A 16797-nucleotide genomic window follows, 5' to 3' on the forward strand; every position below is an offset into this window, starting at 1 on the left:
AAAAAAAAAAAAAAAAAGACATAACAGGTAGGCATATCATAATGAGGGCATCCAAAAGGCTCATATACAAATGAGAAGATGACTTCCTGTTGCCAAGAATTAAAAAAAAAATTAAAAACAAAAGAAAAAAATTAAAAAAAAAAAAAAAAGAAGAAATCTACGTTCCTTGCACTTATAATGGATCTTTTACTCATGTATTATTTCATAATACCCTGCACTGGTCATTTGAATGCAGGGTATGTGAATATTGGTCCACTGATCTTCCAAACAATGACCTTTTTTTTTTTTTTTTTGAGATAAAGTCCCACTGTGTGGCCCAGGCTGGAGTGCAGTGGCGCGATCTTGGCTCACTGCAACTTCTGCCTCCCGGGTTCAAGTGAATCTCGTCTTAGCCTCCCGAATAGCTGGGACTACAGGCACGCACCACCACACTGGCTAATTTTTGTATTTTTTTTTTAGTAGAGACAGGGTTTCACCATATTGGCCAGGCTGGTCTCAAACTCCTGACCTCATGATCTGCCTGCCTCAGCCTCCCAAAGTGCTAAGATTACAGGCATGAGCCACGGTGCCTGGCCAACGTATTTTATTATACTTATTAAAAAAAGAATGGGCTGGGTGCAGTGGCTCACGCCTGTAATCCCAGCACTTTGGAAGGCCCAGGCAGGAGGACCACTTGAGGTCAGCAGTTCAAGACCACCCTAGTCAACATAGTGAGACCCTGTCTCTCAAACAAAAAAAATTTTTTTTTTTTTTTTTTTTTTTTTGAGACAGAGTCTCATTCTCACCCAGGCTAGAGTGCAGTGAAACCATCTCGCCTCACTGCAACCTCTGCCTCCTGGGTTCAAGTGAATCTCCTGTCTTAGCCTCCCGAGTAGCTGGGATTACAGGGGCATGCCACCATATCTGGCTTTTTTGTATTTTTAATAGAGATGGGGTTTCACCATGTTGGCCAGGCTAGTCTTGAACTCCTGAATTCAGATACGCCTGCCTCAGTAAAAAAATTTTTTTTAAAAATTAGCCAGTGGTGCATGCCTGTAGTCCCAGCTGCTCAGGAGACTGAGGCAGAAAGATCACTTGAGCCCAGGAAGTCGGAGCTGCAGTGAGCCGAGGCTGTGCCAGTGCGCTCCAGCCTGAGTGACAGAGTGAGATCCTCCAAAAAACAGAAAAAACCACACACTTGGATGAACCAATCTCGTAAGAAAATTTTGAGAAGCTGTCATGATGGCCAATACAAATTTTTCGAAATTCTAATGTTCTTGGAAGCCTGAATTTTATCCCTGGCAATAAATACCACCAGCTGTTTGCTTTAAAGTGCCACATCACTTCATCCATTTTTGAGAAAATGTCTGCCAAATTCCTGAGTCTAAATGCCCATGGTTCTCTGTCATTCTTCCAAGTAAAAATGATGGTTCCATTAAGAAAAGTGGGAAGGGAGGCACTTGTCCTTAGGACATTTGTACTTTGTTGTGCAGCAGGACGGCTTTATGCACACTTCCCGTCTCATCACACAGAATATTAAATCTATCAAAAAGACATGCACTCAAGGTTTAAGGTTTAATAAAATTAACACTTCTTACTGCTTCATCAAGGATATAAGGTGAGGGTGGGCACGGGGGCTCATGCCTGTAATCCCATCACTTTGGGAGACTGAGGTGGGCAGATCACCTGAGGTCAGGAATTCAAGAACAGCCTGGCCAACATAGTGAAACTCCATCTCTACTAAAAATACAAAAATTAGCTGGGCATGGTGGCAGGTGCCTGTAATCCCAGCAACTCGGGAGGCTGAGGCAGGAGAACTGCTCGAACCCGGGAGGCGGAGGTTGCAGTGAGCCGAGATCATGCCACTGCATTCCAGCCTGGGTGACAGAGTGAGATTCTGTCTTAAAAACAAAAGAAAACAAAATATATAAAGTGAATCTGGTGGTGTTTGTTTTTGCTGCGAGTGATTAGGGGTGAAGCACACAGTGATGATAGGTGGCCTGGTGCCCGGCCTGGATTCATGCACTGTCGCTGGCAGCTTCACCCACTATTGCTTTGGCACCATCGGTGCAAATGTCAACACAGTGAAAAAGGCAAATCATGTCTTGATATGATCTCACAGACTTCTTCTTGAAGGATCTTTGAGAATCCCCAGGAGTCTATGAACCACATTCTAACAACTATTGTCCTAGAGAATTCTGTGCTTAGGTAATGATATTCATTGCAACACTATTCCTCAAAGCCCCCAGTGTCCATCAACAGAAGAATGATTCAATAAATCATCATGGCCATAAATACCATAACAGCAATGACAACAAATTACATAGAGCAACAGGAAACCACTGGTGCTACTAGCGGTCATTAAGCCACCTGCTGTTGGGAAAATTGAGTTTGTTAAGCATATACTTGATATCCACAAAGAGCAGGTTAGTAAAGCAGCCATTCTACCAGTAATTTTGTAAATGTATTTGATTTACAATTTTCCCTAGGGGATAAACATAATTCTCAGAACTATAAATTGTTCCTAAAAACCAATTAAGGAAATCCTCATCCATTAACGCTGGATTGAGATGATCTTCTCTTTTCTATTTGGACACTGGTATTTGTTTTCTTCCTGACTCACAGCACCTTCTCGTCTCCATCAGGAACCCCTTTGTCTTATGTGCTGGTGGCTGTTCTGAGTTTTGTCCTTGGCCTCCTTCTGGCCTTACTTTACATACAGCAGTCGTCCCTTAACTGCCAGAGGATACATTCCAAGGCCCCCAGTGGGTGCCTGAAACCACATAGTACTGGGTGCCTGAAACCACACGGTACTGAACTCTATACATACTCTTTTTCTCCTATACACATACCTATGACAAAGTTTATCAATTAGGCACAGCAAGAGATTAACAACAATAACTAATATTAAAATAGAACAGTTCTAACAACAAACTGCAATAAAGCGATGTGAACATGGTCCCCCTCACTCAAAACATCTTATTGCACTGTAGTCGCCTATGTTTTGGACCTGGTTGACTGTGGGTAACTGAAACCTCAGAAAGCGAATAAGGGGTAAGGGGGGTAGATCAGGGGAGACTACAGTATTATGCCAGGAAGATCTTACCCTACTCAGGACTTCAACCACTAACCATTTACTGATGATCCACCAGTTTCTATCCTCAGCCTGTATACCTTTCTTAAGATCTCAATTCCTATACCCAACTGTAAAAAGGACTTCTCCCCTTCTATTTCCTATAGGCAGCTCTAATTCAATATGTCCATAGCCAAAGTTCTCATCTTCCTAAACCTGCTCTTCTTTCTTTACAATCCACTTTCCCATCTGGTTTCCATGGTTTCAGGTACCCTTCTTCTGTGTTCACAGGACACCTGAGCTGCCATTAGAGTGGATGGTTAGGTCTCTCTCCTCCCGACTGAGATGCTTGAGGGCAAAGGTTAACTCTGGATGTCAGAGCTGGCTCTGTGTTTGCTACACAGCAGGCAGGCAATGAAATGTTTATTGAATGAATGAAATAAAGAATTTTATAAAACTTCTTTCTAGCCTTCCTTAGGAGGACAGTCAAAATGTCCTTGTAGGCCGGGCGCGGTGGCTCAAGCCTGTAATCCCAGCACTTTGGGAGGGCGAGACGGGCGGATCACGAGGTCAGGAGATCAAGACCAGCCTGGCTAACCCGGTGAAACCCCATCTCTAATAAAAAATACAAAAAACTAGCCGGGTGAGGTGGCGGGTGCCTGTAGTCCCAGCTACTCGGGAGGCTGAGGCAGGAGAATGGCGTAACCCCGGGGGAGGCGGAGCTTGCAGTGAGCCGAGATCCAGCCACTGCACTCCAGCCTGGGCGACAGAGTGAGACTCCGTCTCAAAAAAAAAAAACCCCAAAAAACCACAAAATGTCCTTGTAAATAAAATATGTTCATTATACGGATTTTGGAAAACACAAAGATTAAATTGATATATAATTTTACCATCGACAGATGATCACTACTAATGCTTTCCAGTATTTTTTTCTTTTCTTTTTTTCACTTCTTTTGAGAACATTGGTAGCAATATTTCCAGTTCTTCCTATGCATACACAGGTGTTCACGTTATAAAATTGAGATCAGTGTTTAAATTGTATAAATAATTTTGCATCCTGGTTGCTTTTTAACATTATGCAATGAAAATTATCCCTATCATGAAGTATTCTTGAAATTGACACTTTAAATTGCTCTATAATATTCCCTTTATGGGATGTACTAATAATTATCCTAGTTATCCTACTGTTGGATATTTACATTTCTCCCCCAGTTTTCACTATTATGAAAATTGCTTAATATCTTTAGATGTTAAGTCTTTGTTTGAGTTCCTATTCCCTTAGTATAGATTCCTGAAAGATGGTCTCACCTCCCTTAGGTCTTTGTTTAAGCCCTCAATGAGGCCCTTCTAGGCAATTCTGCCTTAAAACAGCAACCCTTCTCCTCTAATACTCCACATTCCTCTTTCCTGCTTTATCTTTCTTCTCAGCACTGATCACTATATAACGAATAATAACAGACTATATTATACTGTTGGTTTTGTCTTTCCCAGTAGGACACAGGACAGGGAATTCTGTTGATCTTATTCAGTGCTGTACTCCCGCACCCAGAACAGTGTTTGGCACACAATACTCAGGTTTACTCATGAATTTAGGCGATTAATACAATATTACCAAATTCCTTTTCTGAAAGCCTACTTCCTCTAGTAAGATAGTACTAGTTTCTGTACACCCTCAACAGTACTATTTTAACTTAAAAAATCTTTGACAGTTGGATAGGTGAAAGAAGGTTAATGTTCTCAGATTACTCGTGACATTTAATTTTTAAAAATGGTTATTAGTCATTTGAATCTCTTCTCAGAATTTTGTGTTGATTTTCTTGATTAAAGCTCTTTAGAAATTAAAATATCAATACTTTAATATTTGTTGTAAATATTTCCCCAGTTTTTTAACTTTACATTTTAAAGTATTTACATGAAAACATAAAACTTAGAGTCAAGTTACTAAGATTTTCCAAGATTTTTTTCCCCAATGCTTTTTAACCCTTTTCCACCTTAAGATCAGATAAATATTCATCTGTACATTCTCTCAGTTTGTGGTTTCTTCTTATTCCTTCTTATTACTGTTTTACATTTAACTTTTAAATTCATTTTGTAAAAAAAGTATTGGTTTTCCAACAGGAGCCCTTTAAAGGTGTTAAAATTTTTAAATGTTTTAAATTAAAAATTTTAAAGCAAATGGTACCAAGTTAGATAAAAAAAATTCATTAAAAAATGTTGTGCATCTGAAGGAAGAGACTGAAAACTCATTGATCCTTCACCCACTTTGTTCAATTTTGCTGCTTATTTACGTAAAATCTTGGGATACAACGTGAAGAAAATCTTAAACCAAGGTGACCCTCACGTACCTGGATAACATCGGCAGGCTTGTTTATATGTTCTTTAAAGATCAAGAGGGTGGGGGTGTAGACATTGATGTTGTACCGCCTCGTCATCTCTTCTGTTCCTCTCAAACCCACATATACATATCCAAATGTTAAATAATCTTTGTATGCAAAGGCAGTCAACTGTTAGAGCGTAATAGAGAGGAAGAAAATAAAACTACAGCAAAGATGTAAATGACAAATCAAGTAGGGCTTTTCACATCACTGAGCAGAGAGACGGATGCCAGCTTATACAGCTCCACTAGGTCTTCTGTATCCTTGTATACTTTCAGGAATGCTAGGGTATTCCATGTGCAAAAACTGTACCAACAAGGTAAACAGAAATAATTCATTTCTTTTTCATAGTTAAGGCAAAATAATCACCTTGAAATCTGTACTGGTCAGGAGGCATGAGTCTGGGGATTACCTGTACTGTAATTAGGTAAGATGGCAGTGACCATGCCACTGGTCAGTGTCAGACACCTTCCTCTGCCATCTCATGTCACAGTGACACAAGAGGTAGTGGGGAGTGTAGGTAGGCTGGGAGTATAGTGGGGGAATCATTCAGAGGGCAGGTCTGAAGTCAAAGGGAATCATGCTCACCGTGCTGTAGTGAGAACTTGGGTGGGTTATGACTGCTCTAAGCCTCAGTATCTTGGTCTATAGAAACAGGGATAGTGGCTAGGTGTGGTGGCTCACGCCTTTAATCCCAGCACTTTGGGAGGCCGAGGTAGGCGGATCACTTGAGGTCAGGAGTACAAGACCAGCCTGGCCAACACGGTGAAACCCCATCTCTACTAAAATATAAAAATTAGCCAGGCGTGGTGGTGTGTGCCTGTAGTCCCAGCTACTCGGGAGGCAGAGGTGAAAGAATTACTTGAACTCAGGAGGCAGAGGTTGCAGTGAGTCTAGATCACGCCACTGCACTCCAGCATGGTCGACAGAGTGAGACTCGGTCTCAAAAAAAAAAAAAAGCCCAGTGCGGTGGCTCACACCTGTAATCCCAGCACTTTGGGAGGCTGAGGCAGGTGGGTCATGAGGTCAGGAGTTCGAGACCAGCCTGGCCAACATGGTGAAACCCTGTCTCTACTAAAAATACAAAAATTAGCTGGGTATGGTGGCACGTACCTGTAGTCCCAGCTACTCGGAAGGCGGAGGCAGAAGAATCGCTTGAACCCAGGAGGTGGAGGCTGCAGTGAGCCGAGATCACGCCACTGCACTCCAGCCTGGGCAACAGAGTGAAACTCCGTCTCAAAAAAAAGAAAAGAAAAAAATAACCCAACAGAAACAGGGATATCTCCATCACTGGGTTCTTCTGAGGATTACATGATATGTGCATAGAAAGCACTAGCACAGTAACTGGCATTAGTCAGTACCGAATGCATGATGGTTAAGTAAAATTTCTGGTCTTCAAACATTTCTCATGGAAGAAACTGTTTCTTACAAAAAAGACAAATAGGCTATAAGTTCCAACTCAGACATTACTTTCTGCTAAAAAAGAAAAGAAAAGAAAAGAAAAGAAACCATTACCCCAGCATAGAAAGTACCTTGTATAACAGTGGCACAATGGGCGTTTGGTCAAACAGAAGGACATGAGGCTTATTCTCTTGCTGCCAGCCAGAGAGGAATCTGACATAATTTTTATTTGTAACCTTAAATTGAAAATAGAATGTTAGTCTCAATATTTAATTCTTAACAATTGTATTATACTCCAGTCAGGAGAAAATAAATCAAATAAGTGTAAAAGATTGCAAAAAATAAAAATGCAGACAACTAATCTTTTTGTCTTCATTTGGCTAAAACTATTAAAAGAATGGTGATATTGATTTCATATTTTCATTGAACTCTTACAGACTGAAATCATAATCCTGTCTGAAACAATTACTGACCATATTATAAAAATTGAGCTTCCAGAGTTGGTTCTCGCTTAATTATAGAGTATACTTCTTAATACACTAGCCAGCAGAAGATAATGCAACATTGCCCCTTTCAATATCTATCTATCTATCTATCTATCTATCTATCTATCTATCTATCTATCTATCTATCATCATTATCTATCAGGCCTCAGTCTCCCATCTATCTGTCTATCATGCCTCAGTCTCCCAGCTTGTCCCTCACCCCTTTTTTTTCTGAGACAGCGTCTTGCTTTGTTGCCCAGGCTAAGGTGCAGTGGCAAGATCATGGCTCATTGCACCCTCAACCTCCCAGACCTCCCAGGATCAAGTGATCCTCTCATCTCGGCCTCCTGAATAGCTGGGACTACAGGCACAAGGCGCCATGCCTGGCTAATGTTTGCATTTTTTGTAGAGATTGGGTCTTAGTATGTCACCCAGGCTGGTCTTGAACTTATGGACTCAAGTGATCCTCATACCTCAGCCTCCCAAAATGCTGGGATTACAGGTGTGAGCCACTACTCTAGGCCAGCTTGCTCTTTTTAAACGGCTTAAATAAAAATAAGGTGGTCCACCCCTATACATTATATAATTTCATTTATTGTTATCTGAATTGTTACTTTCCCCGTTGATATCTTAAAATATTCCTACTGAGAGAAGAAATTAAAAACATGAATAAATTATCTAGCTAGAAATGTTTCATAGTCGTTAAAAAAAGTTTATCTTTCCATACTGCATCTAGAATGATTTAAATAAAACTCAAATTTGATCATTTCACTCCTCTGCTCAAACCCCTACAATAGCTCCATCACCCACGGGCCAAGGCCCAAGTTCCTGAAAGGAGCATGGAGGTGTTCTGAGACCCTCACAGGGAGATTCCTAATAACCTCTCTAACCCCAACCCCCTCCTCTGCTGCTCACCAGTGAAAAGAGCTTACAAAGCAGGCTATTTCACGTCTCCGATTTCTGCCTGCCTGCAACCCAACCCAGTCCAACGGTCACTTTTGCCTTTCCCAGCTCATTAGGATGGGCTCCAACATACTAGAAATAACCACCCGCTTGGGAGCTGCTTGAAACAGCTACATTAATCTATACCAGGCACAGAATAGGTATTTTATATAAATGTTTGAGGATCTATCAGGACAATCTATTATCATTTTAGGAGGCTACAATACTCTCTGACCTTTTAAGTTAACTCCAACAAATATTTCTTCTGTAGATAATGATCCCAGCAGGACAGTCTAGGAATAGCACATGTAGAAATATGATGAAAATTTTTTATGTTCACTTTCCCTGGTATTAAGAGAATGAATTATTTAAAGCAAAATGAGAGTCCTTTCCTAGTTACTTTGATCCCTAACTTAAGATATTGAAAAAAATGTATTAGGTGCTTAAATATGGAAACAATAAACCAATGTGAACTTTATCTGGCTTCTTTATTTCAACCTTTTCTTTGTGAAATTCATTCATATTATTGTCACTGTAAGTTTCTTTTCTTTTTTTTTTTTTTTGAGACGGAGTCTTGCTCTGTCGCCCAGGCTGGAGTGCGGTGGCCGGATCTCAGCTCACTGCAAGCTCCGCCTCCCGGGTTCACACCATTCTCCTGCCTCAGCCTCCCGAGTAGCTGGGACTACAGGCGCCGCCACCTCGCCCGGCTAATTGTTTGTATTTTTAGTAGAGACGGGGTTTCACCGTGTTAGCCAGGATGGTCTCGAGCTCCTGACCTCGTGATCCGCCCGTCTCGGCCTCCCAAAGTGCTGGGATTACAGGCTTGAGCCACCGCGCCCGGCCACGTTTCTAAAGTTTCAAAAATAATATTTGGTTTCATGGAATCTGGCATTTTCCACAGATAGGATCGTTAAACATATAACCAAACACAACTAAATTTGAATAAAGACAAATATCTTCACATGAACAAATTTATGAGCCGGAAAGAAAGCCCGAATTCTTTCTAACATGTGATTTAATTTTTTTGTTTAGAAAATAGGGGTCATTTTAGGCTCAGATTCCTATGACAGCGTAAGATCTGCAAGATGGTTATTAATAGGAATTAATTCTTCCAGTCTCTGTACTTTATGTTTCAATTTTTAGTTTCCTACAGACTTCACTTACATGATTTAGTTTGAGTAATTAATTAATTAATATGTGTCTTGCCTTCCTCACAATGAAACTCAGGTTTGAGAGGACTACAGAAAATGTTCTGGGCAATTAACAGTCCTAGGTACCTCTTAAACTACTTCTCAGTCATGTTTTCCTTGACAGGTACTTACTTTCTCCACCAAGTTCCCTGGAAGAAGACTTTCTACAAATTGTCGCAGATTTTCACGGACAACTGCATTGTGGAAGAAGGAGATTTTCCCGTTAATGATTCCTAGGATAGAGGGCGTGCTGTGTGCCCCCAGGTGATGCGCCAGGCGTCTCTCATATCCAGCATGGACCACGCCAATTCCTACACCTGAAAAGAATGGAAGATTCAAGTGAAGCCTTTTTATGTCTCCATGGCAGCTGGGAAAAGTGCTAAGTAATTTTTTGGTGTGAAACTGAAATCCCGACCTCATAGGAGATGTCTTTCCTAATAGACTGTCTAGCATTCTTTCACTGCTGGAATTCTAGATTGGTTCAGTTTTTCTGCAGAGCAATCTGGCAACATGTAAGAAGAGTTACAAATGTGTGTGTGTGTGTATGCATATACATAAAACAAGGTGGGATCATCTGATACTTACTTCACTTAATACTTGAACAACTTTTCTTGCTCTTTCATCCAACCATATATTTGGAGGGCCAGTTACTCTGCTAACACTGGAGACACATTCAGTATTAAAGGCCAATAAATGTACATTTTCTTTTGGATGTGTACTAGACTTTTTAAGCTTAACATTTCCAAACACGAACCCCTAATCTCCTCCCACAGACCTGTCCTACCCACGCCTTTGCCATTTCAGTTGATGACAGCTCCATCCTTCCATTTACTCAGGGCAAAAACCATAAGAGTCATCTTTGGCTTCTCTCATTTGTTGCACCCCACATCCAATCTGTCCACAAGTCTTGTTGCTTTTCTCTTTAGAAAATGTCTGGAATTCAACTGTTTTTCATCACTTTCATTATATGCCCTGCTCTGAGTCATCATTATCTCTCCTGCCTATGTTGCTGCAATAATATCCTAAATGCTGTCCCCCTATTTCTCCCTGTCTCCTGACAGTCTGTTCTTAACATAGCAGCCAGGCTGCTCCTTCTAAAACATAAAAATGGATCACATCACTCCTCTGCCCAAACCCTGCAAAGACCCATTTCAGTTGGAATAAAATGCACAAACCTCACAGAGGCCAACGAGATCCTTTGTGTTTGGCCCCTGGTTCCCCATGCCCTCTTTCTTCTTCCACTCCTTCATCAGCCTGCCCCAGTCCCCAGTGTCCTTGCTGTGTTCTGAAGATAGTGGATGCTCCTGCCTCAGGGCCTTGACACTGGCTGTTCCCTCAGCCTGAAGTGTGCATCTCCCTGACTTCTGCGTAGCTGACTTCTTTACCAACTTCAAGTCCTGAATGCAGCCTACCTTGGCACCATATTTAAAACGGTACTCCCCACACTCAGCATCCATACACAACCTGCTCACTTTCATTTCTTCTGCAGTGTTTACCATCTTCTAAGGTACCACCCACTTACCTTCTGTCAATTGTTTATTGTCTGTCTCCCCTTCTAGAATGCAAGCCTCATGAAGCTAGGGATCCCTGTGTAGTCCACTGATGTATCCTCAGCACCAGACCAGAGCCTGGCACTTAGTAGGAAGGAGCTCACTGAAACTGGGCCATTAATCTATTTAACCCAGAGCCTGGCACATAGTAGGAGCTCACTAAAACTGAGCCAACAATCTATTTAATTCATTCTTTATTGTTGCACATTGAAGTTGTGAGAGAGGAAAAACTAAACTTTTTCCTACTCACACTCGACACAATGCTGTCCCTGACACTCATTGTTTAAGAGAGGGGGTCTCGCTATGTTGCCCAGGCTGGTCTCAAATTCCTGGGCTCAAGGGATCTTCCTGCCTCAGCCACCTGAGTAGCCGGGATTCCAGACACGTGCCACTATGCCCAACTCAATGTTTCCCTGTTGACACCACATGCTGTGGGGGTGGGGGTTCCCCATAAATCCTCCAGCAGACACCAACTGGGTATCAACTCAGTTCTGACACTATCTACCCAGAGACAGCGTCAGGCCCCGCAGGTCAAGGGTTCAGTCCCGTAAGACTGCTCCCACTTCAGATGCCAGAAGTCCCAGGTTGTGTCCTGTACTTCTGACCAACTGGCTATAAATTAAAGGGTCCCATGACCCTCCTTGGGTTCAACTAATTTGCTCGAGTTGCTCACAGAACTCAGGGGACCATTCCTTATGGTTACTCATTAGGTATAAGGGATATTACAAAGGAGACAGATGATCAGCCAAAAGGAAGAGAGGCACATGGTAAGGTATATGGAAGGGTGGGAGCATCCTGCCCTCCCAGGGCTCGCCACCCTCCAGGCACCTCCATGGGTTCAGTCACCTGGGAACTCTCACACCCAGTAGTTCAGGGATTAGGGATTTTATATATACATATATATATATGTTCATGTTTTTGCCCAGTAAATGTGAGGCTAGGACACCCCAGGTGAGGCTCCTTACTCAAACGCCTCTCCCATGGGGAAGGATGCCTGGGCCCTCTACTGTAGGCTCGGCTGAGGGGAGGTGGTGTAGGCTGAGCCCACCCCCCAGGAAACCAAGCCAGAGTTCAGGGATTTTTATGAAGGCTTCATGATGCAGGCGTGATAGATTATTAACTCAATCTCCAGGCCCTCTCCTCTTTCTGGAGGATGAGGGTGAAACTTTCAAAACTTCTAATCATGGTTTGGTCTTTCTGGTGACCAGCTCCCACACAGGGGCCCACTAAGAGTGGCCTAAGTAGAACAAAAGATGGTCCCATCCTGCAGGAAATTCCAAGGATTAGGAGCTCTATGTCAGGAATCAGAGTCAAAGATCAAATATGAGAGCAACAGATTCTCGTGGCACCCCTACTGATCAGGCAATCTCAAGGGTTTTAGGAGATCTGTGCCAGGAACTGGGAACAAACAGCAAAACATACATATATTTCTTATTACAAAGCACAATATTAAAAGTTGCTTTTAGCCTAATTCTTAACATTATAAGGAAAGTTGACAGGCATCCTAGTACATCTTTGTACACACATCTTTGTGCTCTTGTGTGCTTATTTTCTAATTACTAAATTCCTAAAATGAAATTGCTCAGTAAATGGTAGGGATCCCAAACCTAATGTTTTCAAATTGCTAAGCAGACTAAACCAAACTCTCTGTAGGCTACCTGACCGTGACTGTTGCAGTTTCTCAAGGGCAGGAAAGCAGCAGCCTTAGGCATTGTATAGTCCATTTCCCTCATTTTACAGATACAGAGAGAGGTTCAGAGAGGTAAAGTGACTTACCCCAGGTTGCAGAGCTAACAAAATTGCAGAACAAGAATCCAAACTGGATTCTTCTCTAGAGCCAAGTACAGTACACTGTACCACACTGCAGTCATTAAAAATAACTATGGAACAATGTCAATAAATGGAAGTACACAGAGAATTACATGAGCAGAAGAAAGAAAAAGAATAAAGCAGGCACATACACTGGGAGATCTGGTCATTCGTAAAGACAGAAGAGACATCACCTAGGGAGGTCAAGTGGCTATAAGACAAAGGCCCAAGGGAGAGATTATCATTTCTTGAGTGCTTTCTTTATCACACCTCGGGCTTAATATACATCATACTTTTCGTACTCACAACCACTCTGCAAGGTAAGTATTGCTATCTTTATGGCTGAGGAAACTGAAGCTGGGGGAGGAGGAGGCATCATGGTTTGTGTGCAGTGGAACCAGGATCTGAATTTAGTTCCAGCTGACCACAAAGCCTGGACTTCTTACTGCCTCCAGTGACCACTTCTGCCCCAGGTTCTGAACATTACAGGGATCAATTTCTGAGAGACTGACTCACCCTAAATGACCTTACCAGGGATTGCTATATAGATTGAATGCCAATTTATGAACTGATCCTGGGAAGTATGCCTTTCTAGTAACCGTGCCATTCAGTATACTCTCTACCAGACCGAGCGCACACAGAAACCTGAATTAGAAACTGACAAGTTGGCTGGGCACAGTGGTTCATGCCTATAATACCAGTGCTTTGGGAGGCTGAGGCAGGAGGATCGCTTGTGACCAGGAGTTTAAGAGCAGCCTTCACCATCTCTTTCCTGTCTCCTGGAGTTTAAGACCAATCTTTACCATCTCTATTTCACCTATAAGGAAATCGAGACATGGAGAGGTGAAGTAACTTGCCCAGGGTGACACAGCTGGCAAGTGACGGTGATGGGATTTGAACCCAGGAGGTCTGGCTGTGGGCTCTGTGACGATTAACGTGATAAGTCTAAAAAAAAGTTAGCTGGGCATGGCGGTGTGTGCCTCTAGTCCTAGCTACTTGGGAGGCTGTGGCTGGAGGAATAGAATAAAGAATGATAAATATTTGTTGTTTTAAATTTGTGGGTTTTTCTTTTCTTTTTTTTTGAGACGGAGTCTCATTCTGTCACCCAGGACAGAGTGCAGTGGCGCGATCTCGGGTCACTGCAACCTCTGCCTCCCTGGTTCAAGCAATTCTCCTGTCTCAGCCTCCCCAGTAGCTGGGATTACAGGCACACACCACCATGCCCGGTTAATTTTTGTATATTTAGTAGAGACAGGGTTTCACCATATTGGTCAGGCTGGTCTCAAACTCCTGACCTCAGGTGATCCACCTCCCTTGGCTTCCCAAATTGCTGGGATTACAGGTGTGAGGCAACATGCCCAGCCACTTTATTTTATTTTTTGAGACAGAGTTTTGCTCTGTCGCCCAGGCTGGAGTGCAGTGACTTGATCTCGGCTCACTTCAACCTCCACTTCCTGGGTTCAAGCAATTCTCCTGCTTCAGCCTCCCGAGTAGCTGAGATTACAGGCACGCGCCACCACACCTGGCTAATTTGTGTATTTTCAGCAGAGACAGAATTTCACCATGTTGGCCAGGCTGGTCTCGAACTCCGGACCTCAAGTGATCTGCGCATCTCAGCCTATTGAAGTGCTATGATTACAGGCGTGAGCCACCATGCCTGGCCAATTTGTAGTATTTTTCTTCCTGAAAAAATATTTAAAGACAGGTGCAGTGGCATGCACCTCTAATCTCAGCTACTTGGAGTTGGAAGCAGCAGGATTGCTTAAGCCCACGAGGTTGAGGTTGCAGTGAGCCATGATTGTGCCATTACACCCTGGCCTGGGCAAAAGAATGACGTCTCTTAAAAGAAAAAGAAAAAAAAGCAAAGCATATGTGACTTATTTCAGAAACATTATTTGATTTTTATAGAACTGATGCTTCTGGCTAATTTTCATGCGCTGGGGAATTAAAAATACTATACTGACGCTGTGAGAGGGTCTTCCATGCACTAGTAAACATCTGTCATACCCATAATTTGAGATGCCAAACAGCTCTCACTACGCAATCCTAAACACATATCACATCCTTTAGGGAAGTTCTTTTTTCCCCCTCAGCTGCATATACACGTTTATTTTCTCTCCACCTCTGAATAGGCACAGAGCCAACTGGAAGAATGTGCCACTGAAATGTGGCTAAATACAAACCGGCTGGTACACTAACCACAAGATGCAAAATAATGTGAACTGAAACAAAATCAAGAACACACAGCTAAAGCGGAAAAATGCATATTTTCGTCAATATTTAGGCTGACCTTTTTTATAGACAGTATGAGACTCTTACCTACGTAGTAATCCTTGAAAGATAGGAATTACTCTTTTTTTTTTTTTAAGATGGAATTTCACTCATGGCCCAGATTGGAATGCAATGGTGTGATTTTGGCTCGCTGTAACTTCCAACTCCAGGGTTCAAGTGATTCTACCTCAGCCTCCCGAGTAGCTGGGATTATAGGCATGTGCCACCACATCTGGCTAATTTTTTATTTTTACTAGAGACAGAGTTTCACCATTTTGGCCAGGTTGTTCTTGAACTACTGACCTCAGGTAATCCACCCGTGTCGGCCTCCCAAAGTGCTGGGATTACAGGCATGAGCCACTGTGCCCAGCCAGGAATCAGTCTTTCTTTTTTTAATTTTTTTTCTTAAGACAGAATCTCACTCTGTCACCCAGGCTAGAGTGCAGTGGTGCGGTATCAGCTCACTGCAACCTCCGCCTCCCGGGTTCAAGCGATTCTCCTGCCTCAGCCTCCGGAGTAGCTGGGACTACAGGCACCCGCCACCACTCCTGGCTAATTTTTGTATTTTTAGTAGAGATGGGGTTTCACCATGTCGGCTAGGCTGATCTCAAACTCCTGACCTCAGGATCCACCTGCCTCGTCCTTCCAAAGTGTTGGGATTACAGGCATGAGCCACCGTGCCCAGCAGTTTCTCTTTTTAAACAGGAAGTCATGGTGAATAAATTGCCAAACCCAGGTAATCACTGCCTGATCATCCAAATCAGGTTTCCCTAAAACGATATTTGATTTCAAGATGTTCAACCTCCAGGCCACGCTGACAGCTCTGCCTGCACCTTCCAGTAAGCACTAAATGTGCAGAGATGATTGAGGTATGTTTCTTATTTGAGTTTCCTGGGCACAAGGACATGATTTACTTATTTCTGAAGCAGTACAGCACAGTGTTGAAGACGGTCAGACTCCTGGGTCCAACCCAATACTGATGCTTACGGGTAGTGTAACGATGAATTAGTTCCTTAACTTTCAATGCCTTAGTTCCCTCACCCGTAAAACAGGGATAATAATAGTCTCTCCTTTATTGAGTTGCTTTGGGTACAAAAATAATGCACAGAAAGCATTTACCACAATGCAAGGGAACTGAAATGTCCAATAAAAATTATTATTATTATATACCCTTAAGTGTCTAATACAGTAATTGGAACATGAAAGTTGACTGAGAAAAGAAGTTTCAAATGAAGGCATCTGTTTCATGGGCAAGGTGTTAGAAAATACAGAAGGATTTTTTTGTCATCTTTGTGTATTCCTTCAGCAAAACATTATTCCGTACTTGCAAATTTGAGGTTGGTGTTAATTCTCTGTGTATATATTTTCTCTTCAACCAAATGGTGAGCTTAAGGTCAGGGATGGTGCTAATTCTGGGCCCTCTTCCACAGCACACTTCTCTTTAAACATTGGATGCTTTTACACAATAGTTTTTACCAGTGTGTGACTGAAGATTCCTTAGCTGACTTCCAATCCCCTTCAAGGCTCACCTCACAATAAGTAAAAAAATTGGTGTTTCAGAGTCACAGAGTTGAAGAAAGCAGACTAATACATTTAAGAAAGATTTTTAAAAAGGGTTTATAGAATAGGCGATTTAAGGCCGGGCGCGGTGGCTCAAGCCTGTAATCCCAGCACTTTGGGAGGCCGAGACGGGCGGATCAAGAGGTCAGGAGATCGAGNNCA

The 16797-nt window shown here is 42.5% G+C and overlaps 1 protein-coding gene across 4 annotated transcripts in view; it reads right to left on the bottom strand.

Annotated features, from left to right (window-relative positions):
* The window catches only part of DNAJC16 (DnaJ heat shock protein family (Hsp40) member C16), a 47845-nt gene that overhangs the window by 19525 nt on the left and 11523 nt on the right, over window positions 1-16797 (bottom strand). For all 4 annotated transcript variants that reach the window (XM_017865283.1, XM_017865285.1, XM_017865284.1 and 1 more), the window contains exons 5-7: window positions 9578-9762; window positions 6960-7064; window positions 5398-5556 (exon numbers count right to left, since the gene is read on the bottom strand). In XM_017865283.1, the coding sequence (XP_017720772.1) occupies window positions 5398-5556; window positions 6960-7064; window positions 9578-9762 (449 nt within the window). The remainder of the gene's footprint in view (window positions 1-5397; window positions 5557-6959; window positions 7065-9577; window positions 9763-16797) is intronic.

The sequence above is a fragment of the Rhinopithecus bieti genome, unplaced genomic scaffold (genome assembly GCF_001698545.2).
Source record: "Rhinopithecus bieti isolate Rb0 unplaced genomic scaffold, ASM169854v2 scaffold_81031, whole genome shotgun sequence".
Taxonomy (NCBI): domain Eukaryota; kingdom Metazoa; phylum Chordata; class Mammalia; order Primates; family Cercopithecidae; genus Rhinopithecus; species Rhinopithecus bieti.